Here is a 23,210-nt window from a genome sequence, read left to right as displayed (position 1 = left end):
ACACTGAAGGCAAAACCAGCTAACCATCACTGTTCAGCTAAATACAGTAATTCATGTCACACTCCTTAGTTTCCTCTCTTTGTCTTCTCTTACACACACACACACACATACAGCTGTTATTATTTACATACTAACATTTTTTGGGCTTACACACACAGTGCAAACACACTTGCACTGCTTTCTACTAGAGATGTAGAAAGCAGCTGGTATCTGTATTTGTATTTGTTGAGGGGGGAAAGTATTTGTACTTGTATTTGTATTCAAGTAAAATTCAAAAAAATTTGCGTTACACTTTTAATTAACGTAATAGTGCAAGTATTCTTTAATTCTATCCTTCATAATCATTATGGATATGCAATATTAGTTGATGTTTTTCCATAAATCCAGCAATGAACATGTAACAAGGAACGTCATTGAAAAGAAAATAACATAACAGCCATTACCTCATCAGTGGTCAAACCAACAACTGATAAAATACCATTATGAAGATTATGAACCCACCACCACCCGTCCTGTTGGAGGAGACTGAACAGACAGCGAAACTGACTTGCAGGGGCAGAACATGGCTGTGATGATGAAGTGGTGCTTGTGGGGGGTTGGCAGACAGTACCAGGAGAGGATGCTTTAAGTGCATGTGATTACGCATAACAGATGTTGACAGATGTTTGATATGTGTGCCTCTGCTGATCTGACTTTTGCACACATTACATATCACTTTGGTTTCATCTGCAGCACTGACTGAATGCTTCCACACAGAACTTGATCAAGTTGTTTTGGCTGGTGGAGGACCAAGAGGTGGCTCAGCAGCAGCCACACTCTTTTCTATTTTGTTGCCCAAATGCATGTAGGGAGTTTCAGCTAAGTTCATGTGTGACGGGAAGCTATGCTAAGGTTAATTAGGTATAGTAACTTAAACGTATCATATAACTCCTACAAGTGCATACAATTTGACACAGCTACACAAAGCATCGTTTTAACCTTTTAAACCAAACTTTAATGTTACTCTGTCAACAGCCTATTTTTAAATGACCGAGCTAACAAAGCTACGTAAACAGAGCGAACATGAGTTAAAGTTACCATTGACCATTGAGAGCACTGACTGCAGTCGTCAGTAATGCAGCGTAATGGAATAATCTCTCGATCTTTGCAAAAGTTATAAACTGCCTCCGGAACCCAGTTAAGGTACAAAGAAATATATTCAACAAAAATAGTGACGCAGTTCAGCCTTTTTTCACTCAGCCGAGCCTCTCTGTCAGTCACCTCTTCCACTCACTCATCCGGTCGTGCACTGCGGTCTCATAAGGAAACTCAGCTTTTTGATATAAAGTTTTTCTTGTTCCCGAATACAAATATTTTTTCAAGTATTTGTTCAAAATAAGTATTCGTAAAAAACACGTGATTTGTGCCTTTCCGAATACCGTGTTCGGCTCCACCCCTACTTTCTAGTGGACTATAACATGAGCCGTACCCTCATTGGGTGTATGTCCGCGTAGGGTGGCTTGCCCTCAGCCATTTCTATAGCCGTTATTCCCAGAGACCAGATATCTGCCACACAGTTATATCCGATCTCCTGTATGACTTCTGGAGCCATCCAGAACGGCGTGCCGATGACAGTGTTTCGTTTCGCCATCGTGTCCTGAGGAAGGATGAAGAGAAAATAACATAAAGTGAAGCATAGAAGGTTAAAGCTTCTACAACATTCAAAGGGCGGATAGCATCTTTATTCAGCTACTGGTGTTTAATTGTGTTTTCTTTCTATATTAAACCAGATATAACAAAACATTTAAAACACATCAAACACACATCATATGCATTTACAGTAGCAGATTGTTTTCTCTTACTGTGAGCTGTCCAGCAACTCCAAAGTCGGCCAGTTTGGCCTGACCCTCCGAGTTCAGCAGGATGTTGCCTGCTTTGATGTCTCTGTGGATCTTCCTCATGAAGTGAAGATACTCCAGACCTTTCAGAGTGGACTGAAGGATGGTGACTATCTCCTCTTCTTTGAGCTACAAGGCAAACGCAAGTAACATTAATTAGATTCATGTATGCAAAGCAATGTTCAAACAAGACGTAGCACTGATGTGGAGGAGGCACGTCTAAATATTCTTAAACTGAAACCGTAGAGATGCATCAGACTAACATTCATTTATCGAAAACCTTGAAGTCGTGCAGAAGCCTTACACACACGCTGTGCTCCATGCAAACTACATGTGAGTGAGTGTGCGTGTGAGTGTGTGTGTCTGGGTGTTACATTACCGTCTTGTTACGTATTCGGATGATATCCAATACGGACCCAGCGCCACAATATTCCATGACGATCCACAGGTCTGTGTTTTTGAAGTAGCTGCCGTAGTAGCGCACCACGTGGGGACTGAACACAGGGACATCGGTGAGTCAGACCACATTCATCCATTTATTTCAGGATGTTTGAGATTCAATGTGCTGCTTTTATGCTCAGTCAGGCTACGATTCTCTCCCTGATGAAACTTATTTCCTAAAGTTGAGCTCAACATTAGCAGGAGACCTTATGAAACGGCCAGCTCACGTCTGAGTTGTGGTGCAATCACACAGGGGTGAAGTGAATTTACAGACATCTGTGGTTAGTTTCAGAGTGTTTGTTCAAGTTTAGTTATTATTGTTTCAAAGTGTTTAGTTTTGTGCTAACTCACAATGGACTAAAACTACCACAGAACCTCTGAGGTTGATGAAATATTGTAATAGTTATTTTGTTACTACATGTAATACTTTACTGATCTCACTATTTTTCTAGTGGAAATCACAGTTTGTATTATCTGCAGATCAGCAGACAGAGTGCTGTAGTACAGCATCCCCAGGCCCTGATGAGGTTTGTGAGTCAAAGTGAAAGTGTCGCTCACGTTTGAAGAACACTCTGGGACTGCTGGTACTTTGTCTATTTATAGCTGCTGCAGCAATGAATGAAAAACCTCAGTAAACACTTTTATATCACAGACTCTGCAGGTCTGGTACACTTCCCAGTGAGAAACAGACCATAATAATGTGTTTCCCCTGGAGAATTTTATAACAGTCAGTTGGTGTGGAGGTGGGGCTGTCACCTTATGGGAAAGCCCCCCCAGAAAAACTTAATGAAACTTTCTAAATGTTTCCGCAGAGGCTGAAATGACTTACTGTAAATGTTTCGAGACAAAAGTATCTGCTTCACTGCTTTTCAGCAATTTAACCAAACATCTACGCCCACACTTCTCTTACGGGGGACTTTTTTTAATCCAGTTTGAGGTCGTGTGTAATTACAGGGCGGAAGGACGTGTGCAAAAGATGAGCGGCAAAACGCTGACCACACAAAACACCAAGTCACACCAGTGATGCTCTTACTGCCTTTGGGTTTTTCTTATGTTTCATGGCACACGGATCGAGTTCAGTAACGCATGTACCTGTTACACTGCTGCATGATGGAGATCTCCTTGATGATCTCTTGCAGATCAGACTCCACAGGAACTTGTTTGATGGCTACGATCTCCCCTGTTTCTTTATAATGAGCCTTAAATACGCAGCCGTAAGACCTGCAGGAACACAAAGAGAGGCTTAACATGTTCTTTTGGCTGTTAATGACTGAGATCAATGAGCAGACAGTTGTTATCTCCAAGTTTAACCAAACAGTATCGAGCCACACCCAAGAGTTGGTGAGGCTGCTCGATTATAACAGAATTAAAATGATTTTCATTAACTTAAACACAGACAGTTACTGAACTTATAAACTTCATTTTAACAGATTACATTTACTGAAAAAGGAGAGAAGCCTTTTTCTTTTTCAGTCTAAGGGATGCTCGTCTGTCCGTGCTGGCCTTTACAGCAGGATGTGTGAAGGTGCACAAAGCAGTAAAAAAGCAGAAGCTGTGAGCTCAGGTGCTTCGGAGGACCTGCATGACGGCCAGCAGGTGGGCAACAGCGGCCCTATATAAGTCATAATGTCCGAGTTCCCAGTCGGGCTTTTCAAATGGAACGATCCCTCAAGTTGGATTTCCAACTCGGAAAGTCAGAAGAGCCCCACGAATCCTGAGTTAAGGATCCAACAGTGGATGGAAAATGGTCAAAGCTAATCTGTGCTTTATTAATATTGATCTGTGAATAGCTGTAACGTGCTACGAAGCAACAAATCCTCTTTTTCCTGCTTTTCCAACTGTATTACTGGAACACACTCGGCTCTGAGGTGAAAGACGCTGAGCGATCTAGAGACAAACGCACCTGTTAACGATCTTTCCACAGGTCTTCCTTCAGAAACCTTGTAACTTTTTCTTTCCCTAGATAAACTCTTTCGTTCAGTCATCTTGTACTGCGCTTAACTAGACAGCAAGTGAAAAGCACGCCTCTGTATAGGAGAGCGGTGGGCTTCATTTCTAACACTGGAAAAATATGAGAGGGTTGTAGCAAAACTGAATAGAAACTGTGAACCTTTTATCCTGATTATTTTGTTTTCATAATCGCTGGAAACCAAAATTCAAGTAACTGTCTAAGAAGAGGTCCTTCTTCTCTTTCTCCACTGAAAATAGCTCTCGGGGGGTTCCCACACTTAAAGGTGTGGCCGCCCAAAAACTGTCTGCGAGTTCCTGCAGTGGAAAGACTTCACACACACATTAATTAGTGACTGATGTCAATAGTAAACATCAGTGTACTATTCAATTTATTTCATTACTTTCCCACCAACAGTTTTTTCTCACTTTGACAGATGAAGCACGAGTGAGAAAAAACTGTGATATGAGCATGAAAGAAAACGGGCATGAAAAAAATAGTTTCATTAAAACCAGCGTTACTAATAAGACGTCTTTACTGCAAAAGTCGAGCAGCACTGAATGACTTTGATTAGTTGCAGGATCATTAAGAAATGTCTGGAATCAGCTATGACGCGTGCAGGCGAGGAGTCAATCAGCCGCTCAGAACAGGAAGCACATTGAGAAACAGGATATGAAGAGGCAATGTTGACAGGCAACAGAGGAGGGCGGAGCCTAAAGTCTGACAGGAACAGAGATGAAATGAAGCAGAAACAAGGACAGAGATACGGAAAGGACCAGGATGACACATAAATACAGGCAAAGTGAAACTTTGCTCCTGTCAGGACCGAGGTGAGCCTCAGACTGTACGGCTACATGACTCACCCTTCACCCAGCTTCTCCAGGACATCAAAGACTTCCTCTGGCTGCTTGGTGAGACTGTCCTCGCTCAGCTTCTTCAGCTGTCTGCAGTGACAGAAAGAACAATTTTCAGGATTTTTGTTCGTGGTTTTTGGTTATTTGTCTCATCGTTTGCAGCACACGATCACAGCTTTTGTACACTACATGCCTCTAAAGCACTTTAGGACAACTCCTGCTGACCTAAACTGACACTCTGTAATATTTTTTTAATGTGAAAGTGCCAGAGCGTGCCAGTAATTAACACCTGAAAGTCAAAAAAAAAACAAAACAAAACAATTGTAAACACATTAATTTGGTGCAGGATCTTTATTATTATTATTATTTTTTGTTCCATTTTCCACCCTCAAGATAAAAAAAATGTTAAAAGCTTAACATTTCAAGGCCAACATTTTATGCAGTAATGAAAACAGTAAATACATTTTTTTCCTTCCAACAAAAGCATGTGTGTAATCTGAGAGAAGACTTTATTACTGAATTGAGCCTTCTTCTGAGTGCTGATCACGTTCATTCTCTCCTGAAACATTAAAATATCTCCACAACCTTTGAACTGAAGAGACAAAAATATCTCTACGCAAACAAAAATAGATCCAACATGTCCCAGATGCAGCTTGTGATGAGATATTTTAGGATAACTGAAGATCCTCTGCTCACAAGTCCATGGGAATAAAATAAAAATGCAATACTATGTTATAATAGCATTACTTCTAAAGTTAGGCTAAGTAATGCTAATATGACGTGTTTATCACGATATTATAAAGGGAACACCCAGACATGCAAGCTTTAGTATGAAATGTGGTCACTTTAATTTTTTTTAAAAATTAGCATTAATTTACAAAAACAGGGTCACTTTGAACTCCTGCTGATAAGCAGATGAATACACCTACATATTAAGGGTGCAACGATACTCGTATTGATATTGAACCGTTCGATACAGTGCTTTCATTTCGGTACACATATGTATCGAACAATACAAAATTTTTAATTTATTTTATCAACTTTTATTCTGACGATACTGTCTGTGTTGAGAGCTCAGTGGATCTGCGTTCGACTACTCCGCCTAGGCTGCACTGTCGAGCGCAGATCCACTGAGCTCAGCGCAAGCTAGCAAGACAGAAGCTAAGCTCGTTGCAACATGGCAAATTGATCTGGCCTTTGGAACTATTTTGGTCTTCATGTGAAGTATGACCCTGAAGGTAAGCGCGTCATGGACAAAAGTAAAACAGTATGTCGGATGTGCCACGCAATGCTCAATTACATGGGTGGGAACTAGTGCGTAAGCGCAGTTAGCTCGTTAAGGTGTTGACGCCGTCCAGCCCCACGCACGGGGCGATCGTGCGGTAGCTCGTTAACGGAGATTTGCCGTGTTGTGGCGTTAACGTCATTTCAGATTAATGCTGACAGCACTAGTGGGAACACAACGAATATGACTGCACATTTACACCGACATCATCCTCGTGCAAAGACAAGTGGAAGCAGACAAAAACAACAAGCAGCATGCTACAAACTTTACCCGAGTCATTTAGACAGCCGTTAGCACATGATTCTCCTTATGGGGACCTGATATGTTTAATATGCTGCTGAGAATATAGCCCAGAAGAAGCGTATAGTATAGCTTTTATTTTGGAAAGAGCCATTTCTCTGTAATAAAGATGAGTGATTCCTCAATCAGATAGATTTATTTTTTTTATTACTTTGTTGTTTCAACAACATTAAATTTAAAAACTGTACTTCTGAGTTAAAATATATATTTATAATTTAAATAAATGACAAATTAAACATTTTTTTGTATCGACAAAATACCGTGAATTTTGTGTATCGTTGCACCCCCAATCAATCAATCAATCAATCAATCAATCCTCTCTCTCTCTCCACAATTTATACTTTATATACAACAAAGTAGATTACTGATGTTCAACGAGCCTCTGAGGAGTGACTACACTTGTTTGACCTGATATAATTATGACAAAGAGTCTTTGTTACTCTAAGATTATAGATTTTCTAGTTATTTGTGGAGACATGAAAAGTTTATTTCTAGATTGTTAAGAGGCAATTAAACAGATCAAGTTCTGTAACAAGTTACTTTTTCTACAAGTACTTAGTACAGTAGAGGAAGTGTAAAAGACTCTTGAACAGGTCCGTTCTTTTTATTAATATTATTAGAAAAAAAGCACAAAATAGTGGAGCAACATCTGTTAGCAGTAGATCGTTTTCAACTCAGAATCTTTTCTATTAACTAGAAGCTGTTGGGAATGTTATGATTTAAGTAATAATGATGGCCTTCACTCCGAGACTCTGAATCACAGCAGCTGTAAAACAGAGTGGCAGCTTCTGCTTGGGCAAATAAACTATGATTACTTTACTGCTGAGTAATAACAGGGAAAAAACGGTAGCTGGCTGCTGTGCTGAGACTTCAAGCGTATACCTGAACTTACCTGGACTGTATTTACACTTCTGTGAGAGAATTTAAATCCAACTCAGTGAGAGCAGGTCTCATTTATTCCAAAAACAACTGACCAAAGATCCAGCCGAGTCATATCCTGAATAATCTGCTGCCTCCTCTCTCGTTGTATGTTACTTGCGTTTGTCTAAATTTTGTGTTCCGAGTATTTGGATTAGTATTTATAGTATTTAATGATTATTATTGACGTCTGAGGGACACTGCAAAGCCAAAGCAATAAATGCTGTGTGTTGTTCCAGGGCTCATACTGCATGCTTATCTCTGTAGAAATAAACATTCAAGTATAAATAAATAATTAATAATGAATAACACTAGTAGGGGTTAGTGCAGTTCGAGCCTCTTAGTGACTCTAAACAAAAAGGTTTATCTTATTTCTTTAGCCACAATTAACACTGACCGATTTCAAACACTCGACCCAACACAGCACTCAGATATGAACACATGAGGACTATTTCCATTTTAATCTGCTCTAGTTTGAATTGTGAGGCCTGATATTACAAATGGTGACTGTTATTGCATCTACAGAGTAAACAGAGATGTGTTTTATTGCCCTTTTTATAAGTGTGCATTCATCAGTGGGATTACACAAAAACCTGACCGACAAACTTTATGCAAAGTTAAGGACGCGTGACGTGTGATCAGAAGAAGTCTGGAGCAGATCAGAAGTGTGAAAATTATTTTTATGGTCTGAGCTCAAAAAACATCATACAAGATTTTTTTTTAAAGAATAAAATCCAAAAACAAAACAGCAGAGATGGCAGAGAAGTCTTTACAACACAGAGAACATCTCTTTAAGAATATACTGGACGCTGAGAGCCGGTCTTTCTCTCGGTGTCTCAGGCAGCCTGATTTGTGAGTCTGTGCCTCTCTAAAGCCAGCAAACCACATTCTCTACCTCACACTGCCCAGCACAGCTCAGTAAGCCAAGCTGTCCAGTGTATCAGCGTCAAGCCACAAAAGAGAGAGTGAGAGCAAATCATTGAGATGCTAATCTACCACAGCAGCCCATGATCTGCTTTTCAAATGAACTTCTAAAAACGCATGTGTGGATCTGCTGAGGCCAAAAGACCTGGACTCCTGCTCCTATTACTAAATTTAAAATCTTTTAACCTAAAATCTCCTTTCCTTGTATATGCTTCAAGTATGTCTATTTTTCCTCTAGAAATTCAGTCACAGTCCGACTGATCAGACTGATTTGTTCACTACCAACGTCTGCTTATAATATTCTTCCATATTTATTAAAACACTGAGAAAGAAAACCTTGTGTTTACATTTTTTTTTAAAGCGGCTGGCAAGCAGCTGTGATGGTGATTAATGAAAACTTTCACACACGAGTGAAAGTTTTATCCCAAGTATCCCACAAATAAGAGGATGCTAACAAATACCAGCAGACATTGCATATTAATAACATGAATAACAGACACCGTTAAAAACAATGAAAACATTTTTTTATTAAAACTCAACGTGTATCAAATTGATCAAAGCAATGTTAAACAGGGGTGAATGTATTTGGCCCAAATGTTTCCTCTAATCTGTCAGCCACAACTCCGTCACACGTCTGCCTCGTGTGTGCCAGATGTCAAATGTGTGTTTTGACATTTAGACCACATGTGGCCGACCCGCTGCTCGGTGGAAGTCACATACAGCCTGTCTCCTGTCATTTGGGGCCACGTCAGGCTCAGGCAGACATTTGCTGGTATTCTTACTGAGACTGCCGGTTGGAAAATTTTTACATTTCGCCCAACCCTGGTGTCTACTCTGTATATTCAGTAAGTATATGTATTAATATACATATACTTAAGTATAAAATATGAAATGTATCATCGTACCCATCAGTAACATTACTGGACAGTGTTAATTTAAAAGCATAACACTAATATTTGTGTCTAAAAAGTGCTATGTTTCTTTTAAAGACCCTTTTTAAAGTCTACCAGAAACTAGACACACACAGTAGGACCTGCTTCCCCAACTATATTTGATGAGCATTAAAAACATGGTGCCAGGTCTTTTTAAGCATAGGAGTGAAACAGGACTGTAGCTTTTTACATCTACATGGACCAATATTGTTCCAATCATTACTTATAAAATCTATTTCCTTTTCCACGCCTGCAGATGTGCATATTAGGTTACCCCATGATTCTAAATTTGTTGCAGGTGGGACTGTGAGTGTGAATGATTGTCTCTCTGTGGAAGCCCAGTGATGGTGGGGTGGTCTGCCATAGGGCTGGGCGATATGGCCTAAAATTCATATTGCGATATAATTTGAAGCACGTGCGGACTCCCGGCAAATCATTTTCAAACCCACCGCCGTCTTTCGCTACTCAGGTTAAACATATATGAGTCACTTAGATAACTTCAAAATGTTATTGTTCGGCTTTTTTTTTAGTATTTTATTTGTTCCTGAGTAAATCGGTTTGGCTGAGATTAAAGTTATAGTTTTTACACAGCTGAATAAACGTCAAGCAGACAGCTGATTATCAGAAGTGTGAGATGCTGGAGAATTTACTCCGGTGTCCTGTTATATTTTAGATAGCAAGGAGTTTATTAAACTTCACCGAAACAATCTGCAGATTTCATTAAAATTTAATAAACTATCATCTTGTCTTTATTTTTAGTTAGCACAGACCTGAAACACTTAAAGCTGTAAGCTAATGATAGTTATAAGAGCAGATGCTGCTGGTGCAATAAGCTGTACGTTTTACGTCCAATGGATGATGAAGCCACACTGCTTGATGGATTGTCGGAGCATTACTGCTGTATAGTGATGCGCGAATCATGAACGAATCGTTCAATACTCGAGAATCATGATTCACAAGCCCAACTGACTCACTGACTCATCCCCGTTGCTGTTAGAAGCAATATATCTAGCTTATAATTACAACTGTGGAGAAAAACACAACATCCAGTATCTTAACAAAAAAATGTCTGCTCTGAACTGGAAGAAAAAACCCTGAGTAGAAGCTCACATCAAGACAATAGCTCCACGGTTCACAGTAGCATCGCTCTGCTAACATGCTAACAGCACATTTGAGCTACTCACCCCCTCCCTCCTGGCTCACAGCTTCATCTTTTTCTTGGTTGGCAACCAATGTTAAGGCGCATTACCGCCCCCTGGCTCACAGCTCAGTGGACATTTAGATGAGAAAATATATATTTGACACATTTAAGGAAAATACTAATAAAATAAAAATAAACAAAATAAATGTTTATTAAGCAATTTTGATAGGAAATTGCTTAATTTTAGAAATGTTTTTGCTCTTTTTTGCTCTATAAAATAGTTGTTTTCTTTTAGAATCATTCATCTTAGCAGTAGGATTTACATGAAAAGAGAAACAAATTAAGTTTGAGTGAAAATGTACATTTTTTGCACTCTCTGGTCAACTGACTCAGTGAATCAAATGATTCAAAAAACCCGATTCACTTTGGTGAATCACTCATTCACCAATAATAATCACTCATTAAAACTCGATTCAGTAAAAATAATCAAATTTACCATCACTACTGCCGTAGTGAGGATCTTCGCGGAATAATCTGGGTCCAAAACTCCGTCCGCTCCAGGTCCCAAAGTCAAACGAACACTGAGAGTTGAAAACTGTCTAAATTCTTTCATCTATAATTAAATCATCAGCGTTGCTGCTTTACCAGGTGTAACAATTAAGTTTTACATTCATGAAAACAGAATTTATTCAATTTAATGGAGTTAGAAGTTAACAGGAAGTTAGCTCGCTAGTTTACACCTAAACATTTCATAGCATGTTCTGACTGAGAGATTTGTGAAACTAATTAAAACGTACAGCTCTGCTACCACTTCCAACATAAATGAGGACAGAAAACTAAACAGCAGTGACGTTTGCAGGGTTACTGAAGTTGGACTACCTGGTATATGATGTTGTGCTACGTGACTGCTAGCGACACAGCTATGTTAGCATAACATTAGCACAGTAAAGCTGGAGGATGAACGCCAACTTTTTTCCACTCGATAAAAGTTAACGTGACGGATTCTGGTGGTCAGGGACAAATGCAAGCAGGATGCTGTACACGGGCCAAACTTCAGTCAGGAGAACAACTGAGATTATTCATCCACAATACGAGGTTAGTCATTAATATACTGCAACAACATGAGAATAGAGCAGCTGCGAGAGAATTCAACATTAATGAATCAATGTTACGGAAGTGGAGGAAGCGCAGTTTTTGGATTTCCCCATATTTCAAAAGTGCTTCATCTCTTTGCTATGACTGTCGCCCGCCATAATTTGCAGATGATAATGGTTGTAGCCGCTGTAATGCTTTCGACCAAAACAGGTGCAGCTTGATGACATCATCAACATGCGCTATCGCGATAGAGCGGTATAGTCAAAATCTCTATCGTTGGCCAAATTTATATCGTTTCTATCGTATATCGTTTATATCGCCCACCCCTAGTCTGCCAGCCACCAGCCTCCCTGCAACTGCAAACTGGATAAGCAGCTAAGAAAATATTCGACTGGATGGGTTTAGGTGATCTGCTTCAGGAGACGATGAAAATAAAGTAAAAGCAACATAAAACCCTAAAAATAATATACCAAGTCATTTTTTATATCCTCAAATGAACAAACAACTCATCCTTGCACTTTTATTTTGAAAGACCCGTCACTCTTAACACGCTAGGTCCTTCCCATCTCTTGACTTCCTCTCGGCAGGATGTTATTGTACCACACCTTAGTGTCATTCAGCTGCTTCTACAGGGACTCTTTATCCAGGTTACAGGTGGAGAACAGACTCATGTACCACCGCACTGAGCTCGCAGAGCAAACGACGACTATCATCAGCAGCTGCAGGGCAAGACTGTGGAGTCCATCCACAGGACGACAAACTCAGTAGAGCAACAGTGGATTTTGTTAGCCTGTTACTGATCTGCACAAAGTACTTGCTTATTACGGTATTTGCAGAGGAAGGCCCCATAAAAGTATTTATTTAATAATTCATTTAAAAGAGCACGACTGTGACTCCCCCACACACCTGAGGGTGACACTGAAATACATCAGGATATACAAACATGATTTTATAACTGAACACAAAGTCTAACCCAGTCTTGCAATAACAAGGGATGAAACCAACACAAAAGTCCTGCGTTACGTCAACGCAATGAGGAAACAGTGGATGAGTGAGTTAAAATGATAACATAAGAGCGGCGAGTTTTACCAGCATCCTCCTGATAAGAGGGGATAATAGGAACCTCTCAGTTCCTACTGTCAAACACGCTGAGCTCACAAACCAGTTCCCACAACAAACAAGTTCACGTCTGTTATGAGCTGCTCAACATCAACATACAGAGTGATGACAGCGAGGAAAGAAAAAAAAACAGGATGCATTTTTAATGAAGAGTTTGTTGTTTAGTTTTCATTATTCTTCTTCTCTTTTTTATTTTTAGCATTTATGGTGTTTCAAGGTGAAAATGTCTCTAAAGCTGCTCAATAATGGAAAACAATCAGTTATTTTGGCTGATGCTATTTAACACGATTACTCAGGCTTTAGAAAAATTGTAGATTTGTTATATTTCAAATAAGAAATGATGCACTGCTTTCCCTGAACTTTAATTATAATTCAAACTAACTGTTGCCACAGCTTAATAGGGAGCGAATCTGAACTTGTTTGGCACAAGACAGAGACAAAGGTAAAGAAAGGAGATGTATAAGGCCAAAACAAGAGCATCCTGAAATATGTTTTCCATACAATAAATAACTTATATCCTTAAAATATTCAATATTCTACACATACTATAGAGAAGCATCAATCACACTGAGAAACTTGAACCAGAATTTCGTGACACTTTTGTTTGATTTTAGTCACTTTCGGCTGATCAGTTAATTTTTTTTTATGTGCTTTATATTGGTGTAATTCTACGGAAACTAAGACTTTGATACAAACAGCCAGAATATCACATCGAAGCTCTAACTTCCCGTACCTTAATACCAGAGTGGAACTAGACAAGTGAATGCTGTGACGTTTAAGGACAGCTCACGAAACGAGTGAACTGCAAATACATCATCATAATGGAGGGTTTGTTTTTTGGTCATGAATAACTGATCAGGCAACCAAGACTTTCCTGTGTTTTGTTATTCATCTCAAGAAACCAACGCATTAACTAAACTATGGTTTTGAAGAATGTTTACACCACTATGACTTGTATTTTATATGTGTTTTGGTATTTTATAGCTTACTTAATATTGCGAGTACCTGCCAAAGGATTGTGGATGGGAAACATTTAATTTGGATACAATTGAATTGGTACAAGTTTTATGGGCATAGCACCAAACGCATAATGACTAAAACTAATCTAAATTTAGAATCTCAGAGAAAAGCAATTTTTACCTATATTTACAACTTTAACTGAACAGGACATTAAGCCACTCCTGTCTACATATTTTTGCACATATACAATTATACCAGTTTCCTTTTAAAAGCCTAGTCACACTATCACACATTTCACAACTTCATATCTGAATCAGGTTATCTGCAGTGTAAATAAAAGATCTGCAGGTGCAGAGACACAGCAGCCACACACAGGAGCAACAAAGCCCCGCATGAATCACACTCATTTCATTAAAACGTGTTCTTCTAACCCCTGTATCATTCTTTCCACCTGCCACAAACCCAGTGCTGTGGACACCCCACACACTCACACGAAGTTTCACACACACAGCTCTTCTGTTAGAATTACTGCGCGTTTTATTGACTCTGAGCTGATTCAGTAACAACCTGTTGGAGATTAAAGCAGATAATCCGAGATCTTCAAAGAGATTTACGGTATTAAATTAGATCACTGGGTCTTTGATAGTGACAAGCCCAAGGATTTGACACAGCAGATCAAGTGTACACAGGCGGCTTGGTTAATGCAATAAGAGCTGGGATTGCGTCGTACTGACAGGCCACTATTTATTTAATCAATTAAGACAAAAAAAAAAAGTTCTGTTTGCAGCTTCTTAGGTGAGAAACGTTTAAGGTCTTAAGGAATCGTAAGACTGACTTTAGACTTTTTGTTACAATTTCTGGATATTGTGAAAGAACAACATATCAGAACAGACTCTTTTAAGACATAAACTACATGTAGGACAGCACGATCCATTAAAGTTACCCATAAGAAGACTACAGGGGACATGGAGAAGCTTTAACGTCGTTTTAACTTAATGTCTGTTTTATCGTACAGTCGGTTATGTAATGCTACAGCCTCATTGAATAGATACCAATTGGCCGGAAGATTGCCACTCCACTGACAAACTTCAATGACTGCCTGCTACCGTTAGACTGATAAAATCAATGAGATGCCAGCCATCAAAAAGCCTGTTTTCATTCTTAGCATAGCTTTACCTGCGAGGGTTATGCCTCATCTGTACTTTGTCCTTGTAGTCCATGATGTCCTCTTCAGGAGAACCAGACTCTTCTGGATCTTCTGGCCTGCAGTCAAACTCGGGGGGAGCTGGCCAACGTTTCAAAGCAGACACTCGATGCTAACAGTAGCAGACCGCTTAATGCTAACTCGCTCGCTAACTGGCTAGCAGCAGCTAGAGGGACACTTAGCCCGCTCCTCCGCCTCACAGCAGCCTCCCCGCTGCCGCCGCTGCTGCCTGATATCCGCCAAAAATACAACGTCCGGTCATCATTCTGCAATACAGGCTCCACACACACCGCGCGTTTCTTCCAGCTGCCGTATTCTCATCACTGAATTCATCCTCCTCTCCCGTCCTCCAACTTTAGACTTGTTTGACAGACCGTTTGGCAGCCGCTGTGACATCCACCTGAAAAAACCAGGAAGTGTAGTAGAAGGCGGTGCAAACAAAGACTGCGGTGCGGGACGCGGCCAGCAGGGGGCACCAGATAGAATCCATCCATCCAATACACGACAGTTGTTCAAGAATGTTGAAAAAACAATTATAACACCGAAACATGATAAGTTACTAATATTATATAAAGTTACCGTGTTCTGTTTCTGTTCTTCATGTTTGGAGCGGGGCATGTTTTGGGTCGTTGCTGTGTAGGAAAACAGACCAAAGACCCAGACACAGATTTACTGCTGACTGCTTGAGATTTTCTTTCAGAATCTTCACACATCCTTTTTTCTTCAATACAGTTCTGTTAAATTTCATTTATAGGGTGAAGTCTAGTGATAGTTTTCTTTGAGACTACAATTCCCAACTCAGTCCTTTAGTCTTTAGAAACATTGACTACTAGCTTTCTTTCTTCCAGAGTCTTTGAAATCGTTCACTCCCTGCCTCTATCAGGTTTGTTCTGTAGTGAGCATCTCTTTAATTTCTTCATAATGTATTAATTATTATTAATGTATTAATTAATAAAGTTTGGAAATGTTGTAATAACTTTGTGTATCTATCTCCTGCTTTGTGAGAATTAATGTCTACACTGATTTATTTTAATCACACTGCCTTCTCGGGTGATAGATAAACCTCGAAGGTTTTATGCCATGTATAAGATAACCCTCAGTTTGAACTTGATTTTGGAAGCTTTGAGCATTTTCAGTAGACACAACCTCAGCATTTGTAATGCGCACACTTGATGCTTCACCTCAAACGTCAAAGCATTTTCAAAACACTCCATCTCAAAAATGTCAAACCGATTAGAACATTTGACAGTACAGTGAGGCAGTCAATAACAAATACAGAGATACAAAAGATGCATGTGATGCTCATTAATATTGGAGTCCAGTCCAACCCTGTCATTGTTTATGTTTGTTTATCTAACACTTCAGTGAGATTCAAAGCTTATTTTGAATAAATCACAAAGGCAGATGTTTGATCATTAATAGAATAGTTTATTTTATTTGAATGAACAAAAACAGCAAAGCGACGTTTACATCTGATCAGTAGGTAACGTCAAGGTGGAGGTGGAGAGGAACCATCTTTTAGACCAGGAATGAACAACAGGGAAGCAGAGCTGGAGGAAGGAAACAACCAGACATTAGAGATGCACGTGGTTTAATATGTCAGTAAGCACGCTGACGAGCACGACAAACGTTTTGTTTAAATTAAAAAAAAAAATACTATTCTTACTGAGCTAGTATAAAATAAAGTACTATTCCAGCTTACATACAATTTATAAAACTTAAATTAAAAAAAATCTAAGATTAAACAAAAGCTGTATACAAAACATGGATGCAGCCACCATGACATCACCTATTGGCTCGTAAAGTCACCGTCTCACAGATGTTTTGAAACTTTACGTGCCTGCGAGACGCGGACCTGACTGAGAAACGGAGTGATGCTGCGAGCTCATCACAGGGCAGCAACTTGTCATTCATATGGTAGCCCCACCCTTAAGCAAACCTTGCTGTATCATCCATTTCTGACTCCATAATTTATAAGAACGGCCGTCATGTTGTATTCAGTGAGACTTTAAACAACTCAGAGACCAAACTCCACAGAGCCGACCGTCTTTTTTCTAAACACTTCTCTTCAATCTGAATTCTTTCCAGTCAGAGTCGGCGCCCCCTGTTGGCCTTTAGAAAACATACAAATTCAAAGGACCTCAGCAGCAGGCACCAAGCTGCGTTCATAATTAAACGTAACAGTTTCACTAAAACAAAATCTGAGCTTGCAAAAGAAAACATCTGCAATATTGTGAGATGGTCCATCTCCATGTACTGTGTTACTCATGCATAATGTGCAGCTGTGAAGCTAAAGCCTGATGAAACTGAACTGCTTTACTTAACACTCAGCTTCAAGAGTGAAGTGGAAATACTTCAGAATAATGGAATTTATCATTTGTTTAGGATTCAATTAAGATCACACCTGTGGTAAAAAAGAAAAGAAAAAAAGAAAAAAGAAAGAAAAAATAATTTTTTTTTTAAAAGACTGGGATCTGCATCATTCTTTTGAAGAATTGCTACAGCACCTAATATGAAATACTTTCCAACAATGTTGTTCAGCGATGCACAGACAGCCTTCAAACACTTTCTTGAAAACATGGCTGCTGTAATGTTTGTTTGCATGCCAATAAATCTGATCAGATCCACTTTCCCTATATTTAAAGCTAGCTGTGTCTCTTGTTCCAACCACAGATGTGAACTTTTTCCTTTGAATATGCAGCCCTGCTCAGTCACAGAAACTGCCCGTAAACAAGAAAGACGTTGTTACAAACTGCAGTAATAATAAATTCTCTATATCTGCACATCTCGTATCATTTTCAGAAAATATTAAAAGGCTAATCTGACATATCGTAAATGAAAGTTTGTGTTTCCATGACCTGCTTTAAACTAAGAATATTATCTTCAGGAAAAAAAAAAAAAAAAAAGCAGAACGTTAATGCTGATGGAAACACCATCATATCATATCATATTAGCACTTTATATAGCCTCTGTAGAAACTATCTACACCCTCACTTATCTTAACTGCACTACTGTATAGCTCTGTGTAAATAATCATTCTGTACATTCGATAATCTTTAATCCTACAACTGTTTACAACTTGCACAGTTCCCATTTCTGTATAGCTGTATATCTCAGATTCTGTAAAGTTATTTATTTCATATTCTGTATAGTTTTTCATATTTATATCCTGTTCATAGCCTGTACATAGCTTGTACTCACTACAGCCTGTACATACTTATAGTTATAGAATATTCACAACATACTTCATACCGTGTACATTATAACATTCCATAATAGACCCATTTCTGTAATATACTCACATATCTATATTATTGCTAATATATATTGTAATATATCTATATCACTAAAGCACTTCTGGATGGATGCAAACTGCATTTCGTTGCCCTGTACCTGTGCATGTGCAATGACAATAAAGTTGAATTCTATTCTATTCTATTCTATATGTTACACTCCATATGATACCGAAGTTTGAAATGACAATATTTAAAGCCAAGTAATGAGGCCCTCACCGTGGCTTTACTTCCCAGTGGGCTGCACACTCTCAAAGACCCCAGCTTCCCTCATGGCGTTGAACTCATTGATGGCATCGTACTGCTTGTAGAAGTCTGCGTACGCCTGTTTCTTGGGCTCTGTCACCGTGTACTGTGGGGAACAACAACAAAAATATGACAGAACTTACTGCAGGTAAAATTAGTATAACTACAGAGATAACAGAGACTACTCAAAGTATTAAAAGTGAAAGTAGGATACTCACTATCCAGAAGAGTAAAACTGGTCACAATAAAAAAAAAAAAAACCTCTATATATTATATTACTGTATTTATTTGTCAACATCAAAAATGTCATATCCTTTAAATGAACGATTCATTGCATCTTATACACTGATCTGAAAAAAAGAAGTTTAACTAGAAAATAAATGTGATGAATAAAATATGATGACAACAGAAGAGCCAATCAGCTGTCTGCTGAGCTGTAAGTGGATCTAGACACTGACAGGACATTTGATGTGTTCCTTTCATCACGGCTGTGTCATTTTTTATCTTAGCATCACCATCAGAGTTGTGTTTGTAGCCGCCTGAGTGTGTGTCATCCTCTCACCTTGAATGCAATGGCAGCTGTTAAAGCCAGAGTGAAAGCAATGGGCAGGTGAAACCTCAGTCGCTTTGCAAGCAGCCCCCTCATCATTGGCTTTGGCAGAGACATGATGAATCACCTGCAGAGGGGAAAAAAAATACAAAAAAAATATAATTTTAATTTCCCCCCAATTATTAAATTCTGTACAAATATCAGAGAGAAAGAACAAAAGTACTGTCTTTATATCATTTCACTTTAAAATGTTTAAAACAATCATTTCCTGGTTAGTGATTAGAGTAAAATAAAAGCTGTAAATACACTGAATACAAATCATGGTGTGTGTTTTGATAAAAGTGGATTTATAAAAATAAGATGCATGTAGTTTTATAGCTTCCATGTTTTACCATTGCCACCATGGAAGTTTTAATAGAGACAATAAAAACTGCAGTGACGACACAGAGAGTGACCGTGGAAGGAAATATGGGAGAAAACGTGGATGAGACTAAATGGCCTGCACACAAATTTTATGTATATCCAAATACTTCAGCACACTAAAAGTACCAGCATGCCTGTTGCCAGCATGCTTTGGTGGCTACTGTGACCCACTCAGCAAGGGGGTCAAAGGTGAAAGTACAAAGTCAAAATATGTTGGAATTGTACACATACTGAATACTGCAGTACATACAAAGTAGTTTTTAAATGCAGTTTGCTAAGCAGACAGTTTTGAAAACAATGAGACTCGTCCCTGATTCACCACAAAATTTCACCATGTTGGCTTTATTCTGTAGTTTTGCTATAATAAATGGACTAAATGGGCTTCTAACATAGCCCTTTCTTAATCTGAGCAATCCAATCATTCACCCATTCACAAGCACTTTTTCCAATTACTTTTCTATGCAATTGCTTTCTAACATTCACACACATTCATACTATGACGGATGCATCAGAGAGGAATTTAGGTTAGTATCTTGCCCCAAGGATATCTGGAATGAGGACTGATTGCCTTGGATTGATCCACCAACCTTTCGATGAGTGCATGATCCGTTTCTACCTTTCCACCAAAACGCATTTAACAGAAACTGAATTTAATGCAACTTTATAAAATAAACTTGATCAATTTTTAAGACAAAAACAAAGATTTTAATTTGTGAAACTCATTTTTGGATTTTTAGACTATTAAAGAACAGAAACCCTGTTGGTGACAAACCAAGGCTGCAAATCTCCTCACTGGAGAAACTGAAATCTGAAAATATCTTCCATAAGACACCCTTTTTCCTAAAAACTGACACAACAATTAAACTCACTATTTGACTAAATTAACTTAGTAATAATAAAACAAAATCGGTACATTTTCCTTTAATTTTTCATTTTTGATAAATAAAAATACATTTCATACAGTATATTAACCCTACTTAAACATAATGTGTAAAAAACACATTTATCTCAGTCCTGATTTTTTTTTTTTTAAACAACGCAGGAAAGTTTTAATCTTGAAACCTTGAAATGCATGTAGACACTTACTCAGGCAGTTATTCTGAGTCATTTCATAGATTAAAGTTAATTTCGGTAGTCACCAAAATATAAAGACTATACAAATAAGAACCCGACTAACATTTGATATATCTGCTTTAAAAAGGTGTCATAAACGCTTTATTCGGCTGGAAGTTATACAGTCCTCTTTGTTGGTGCAGATTTAAATCCTGGATTCTTTAATGGTCATGTTTCCACCTCACGTCTCTGGCACCAGTTAATAAATAAAAGCAGGTAAAATGACCCATCTGAGGCTCCTAATTCGCCTGAAGGTCGTTAGCAGTCACCCCTAAATGAACCTGCTGTTCTCAAATCCCTGCTTCACCTGAACTAACTCAATACGACATACAAGATCCAAGACAACAATAAAATATTGAAAACACGCAGAATGAAATGAATCCGTGTGTGTGTGTTGGTGTGTGTGTGGAGGATCGCCATTACACATGGCTGCAGAGTCAGGTCTGCACTCAAGCGGTGTGACCTTAGTCCCATTACTACCTCTGACGTGTGCCCTCGTTTACACTTAAAGACTCTTAAATAATATCTATATGCATTATCGAAGGGCTTGAACGGGCTGATTTTGATTATTAACGAAGTAAAATCGGTTTGACGCCACCAGCTTCGGCGCAGGGTCAGAATAACGTTAGCTCACTGGCGACACTTAAAAAAAAGTAATTTGCTTTCTAATACGACCATTTCTTTATCTATTGGTGGGACAAGCTATACCAACACAGCCTGCATAAACTAGCATGTATTGTTGGACTACAGTTTATAAGAGTAACAGGCTTTGTGTTAGCGCCGAGGTAGCTTTAGCTGTACACAATGACAGCTAACCAGCCCGCGACAAAAAGAAGAAAGCAGAGAAAATAGGATAAACTGTAATAACCTGGAAGATATCAGCCATCTGAAAATCAACATATTATATACAAAATTCAGTGTAAGAATATAAACGTTTTCCGTTTTGACAGATACTCACAGGTTGGATTCACGACCTTCACAGAAACCGCTAACGCACTGCAGCTGCAACCGGAAGAGATTCTGACGGGACGGCGGAGGGACAAACTTAGGTGGAGTAAAAGCGAAGTCAGTCAGTCAGAGCAACTGAGGTCACAGAAGGCAACAACGACAAGGTGACGTATGAAAACGTTTTGTATGATATTATTTGTAAAACTATTTTATCTTGTTTTGTTGTCTCGCATTATGACATCACATCAGGAAATGGATCTTTCAGTATATTGCTTTGCATTTTCAGTTCTTGTCAGTATTGTGGAAATTCTCTCAATTACAATTACAAGAATAATTAAAAAGACTAATACTAGCACTGAAAAAAACTAAACTAAAACGGCACTTTTCAAACAATAAAAAAGTAAACTGAAACTAAACTGAATTATAAATACAAGTCACAATGAAATAAAAAGAAAACTAATTATAAAATACAAAACTAAGTGAGATTTATTAGGTTCAGTTATACCTGTGGATGTATAGAAATTTCTATGAGAGAGGGCAATGGACTTTCCCCACTAGATCTCTTTGGGAATAACTTTGGGGGGTGAGATGCGGCGAAAAAGCTCTACAGATGTGATGTTTGTTTTGAGAGTGTTGATGTAGAAGTTTTAAGACGATCAGAATGTGCTTCACTGAGTCTTTGTGGATCAGAGAAAACAGATGTTAAGAGAGGAGCTGTGGTACTGTATGGGGAAGGTGGGAGTGGCAGAGAGGTGTGTGAGAGGGTGGTGCAGGACATGTATGAGGAGGACAGTGACGCAGTGATGATGTGTGCTTTATGAGTGTCAGGTCATGGATTCATGCTGGGGGTTGGGGGTTACACCAGGGATCTGCTCTGAGCCTCTTCTTGTTTGCAGTGACCATCCCATTTCACAGCCTCACACTTCCAGCCTTCTCGGTCTTCGGAGGAGCCGGCCCACATAGACCGCAAAGCCTGGGTCCTCCGAACGATGCAGCCCCTGAATTGAGACACCGCTAAAGTTAGAGAGGCAGAGATAGTTTGGACATGTGCAAAGGGGGGTTAGTGGATATATTACATAAAGGATGGTGAAAATGGAGCTGCTGGGCAGGAGCAAAAGAGGAGGACCACAGAGAAGATTTAGGGATGTAATGAAGGAGGATATGCAGATCCTTTGACCAAAATTTAGCTGTTGTAGTAACAGAGTCTGACCACAAGAGGGAGGCAGAACAACACAGAATGGTTAGAAAACAGAACAGCGACCAAGAAGTGTTCACCTGTGGAGCCTAACAGCTTGTGTAGTATAATACTATATAAATATTAAATGTAATAAATGAATAAAAATAAGAACAGAAAAGCAATTTATAGTATAAGATCAGAATAACATAATACTTACGTTTTATTTAAGAAGGCTGCAAGTTCTTCATTCATTTATTTTATCATTCATTAGTTTATGTAAGTTATTATTATTATTTTTACTAATGAACCATAAGAATGCATTTTAAATTCTCTACTTATTTTCTTTTACTTGTATTTTGTTTGTTCTCACTTGGTGTTTAAACTGTTTGCTGAAATTTGAATAATAATATATATATTTTTTGATGTGAGATGAGAGATTGTTACCCTAACCTGAAAAAACAC

General features: G+C 38.8%; 2 protein-coding genes across 2 annotated transcripts in view; both read right to left on the bottom strand.

Moving 5' to 3' along the window:
* Window positions 1–15,460, bottom strand: part of LOC120720051 (serine/threonine-protein kinase 4-like) — a 44,831-nt gene extending 29,371 nt beyond the window's left edge. Inside the window, exons 1-6 of the mRNA XM_040009661.1 lie at window positions 14,971–15,460; window positions 5,130–5,210; window positions 3,411–3,539; window positions 2,257–2,371; window positions 1,842–2,006; window positions 1,469–1,636 (exon numbers count right to left, since the gene is read on the bottom strand). Coding sequence (XP_039865595.1) covers window positions 1,469–1,636; window positions 1,842–2,006; window positions 2,257–2,371; window positions 3,411–3,539; window positions 5,130–5,210; window positions 14,971–15,014 — 702 coding nt within the window. The 5' untranslated portion in view covers window positions 15,015–15,460. The remainder of the gene's footprint in view (window positions 1–1,468; window positions 1,637–1,841; window positions 2,007–2,256; window positions 2,372–3,410; window positions 3,540–5,129; window positions 5,211–14,970) is intronic.
* A 974-nt stretch (window positions 15,461–16,434) lies between these two features.
* Window positions 16,435–21,704, bottom strand: LOC120720059 (cytochrome c oxidase subunit 6C-1). Its single transcript, XM_040009674.1, has 4 exons — window positions 21,582–21,704; window positions 19,100–19,214; window positions 18,511–18,643; window positions 16,435–16,548 (listed from the first exon to the last, which is right to left on the bottom strand). The coding sequence occupies exons 2-3, from the start codon at window positions 19,202–19,204 to the stop codon at window positions 18,518–18,520; spliced, it is 231 nt and encodes a 76-aa protein (XP_039865608.1). The 5' UTR covers window positions 19,205–19,214; window positions 21,582–21,704; the 3' UTR covers window positions 16,435–16,548; window positions 18,511–18,517.
* Window positions 21,705–23,210: the final 1,506 nt, after the last annotated feature.

This window comes from Simochromis diagramma, unplaced genomic scaffold (assembly GCF_900408965.1).
Source record: "Simochromis diagramma unplaced genomic scaffold, fSimDia1.1 OVJJ01000320.1, whole genome shotgun sequence".
NCBI classification, from domain to species: domain Eukaryota; kingdom Metazoa; phylum Chordata; class Actinopteri; order Cichliformes; family Cichlidae; genus Simochromis; species Simochromis diagramma.
The sequence above is the reverse complement of the archived record's forward strand: the minus strand, read 5'-3'. Positions and strand labels throughout refer to the sequence as shown.

What these genes read in the sequence shown, in the direction of transcription:
- LOC120720059 (XM_040009674.1), bottom strand. Translation starts at nt 19,204, where the DNA reads ATGTCTCTGCCAAAGCCAATGATGAGGGGGCTGCTTGCAAAGCGACTG. An exon ending in CAGCTGCCATTGCATTCAAG is followed by an intron (nt 18,644 to 19,099) that starts GTGAGAGGATGA and finishes TGTTCCCCACAG; the next exon opens with TACACGGTGACAGAGCCCAA.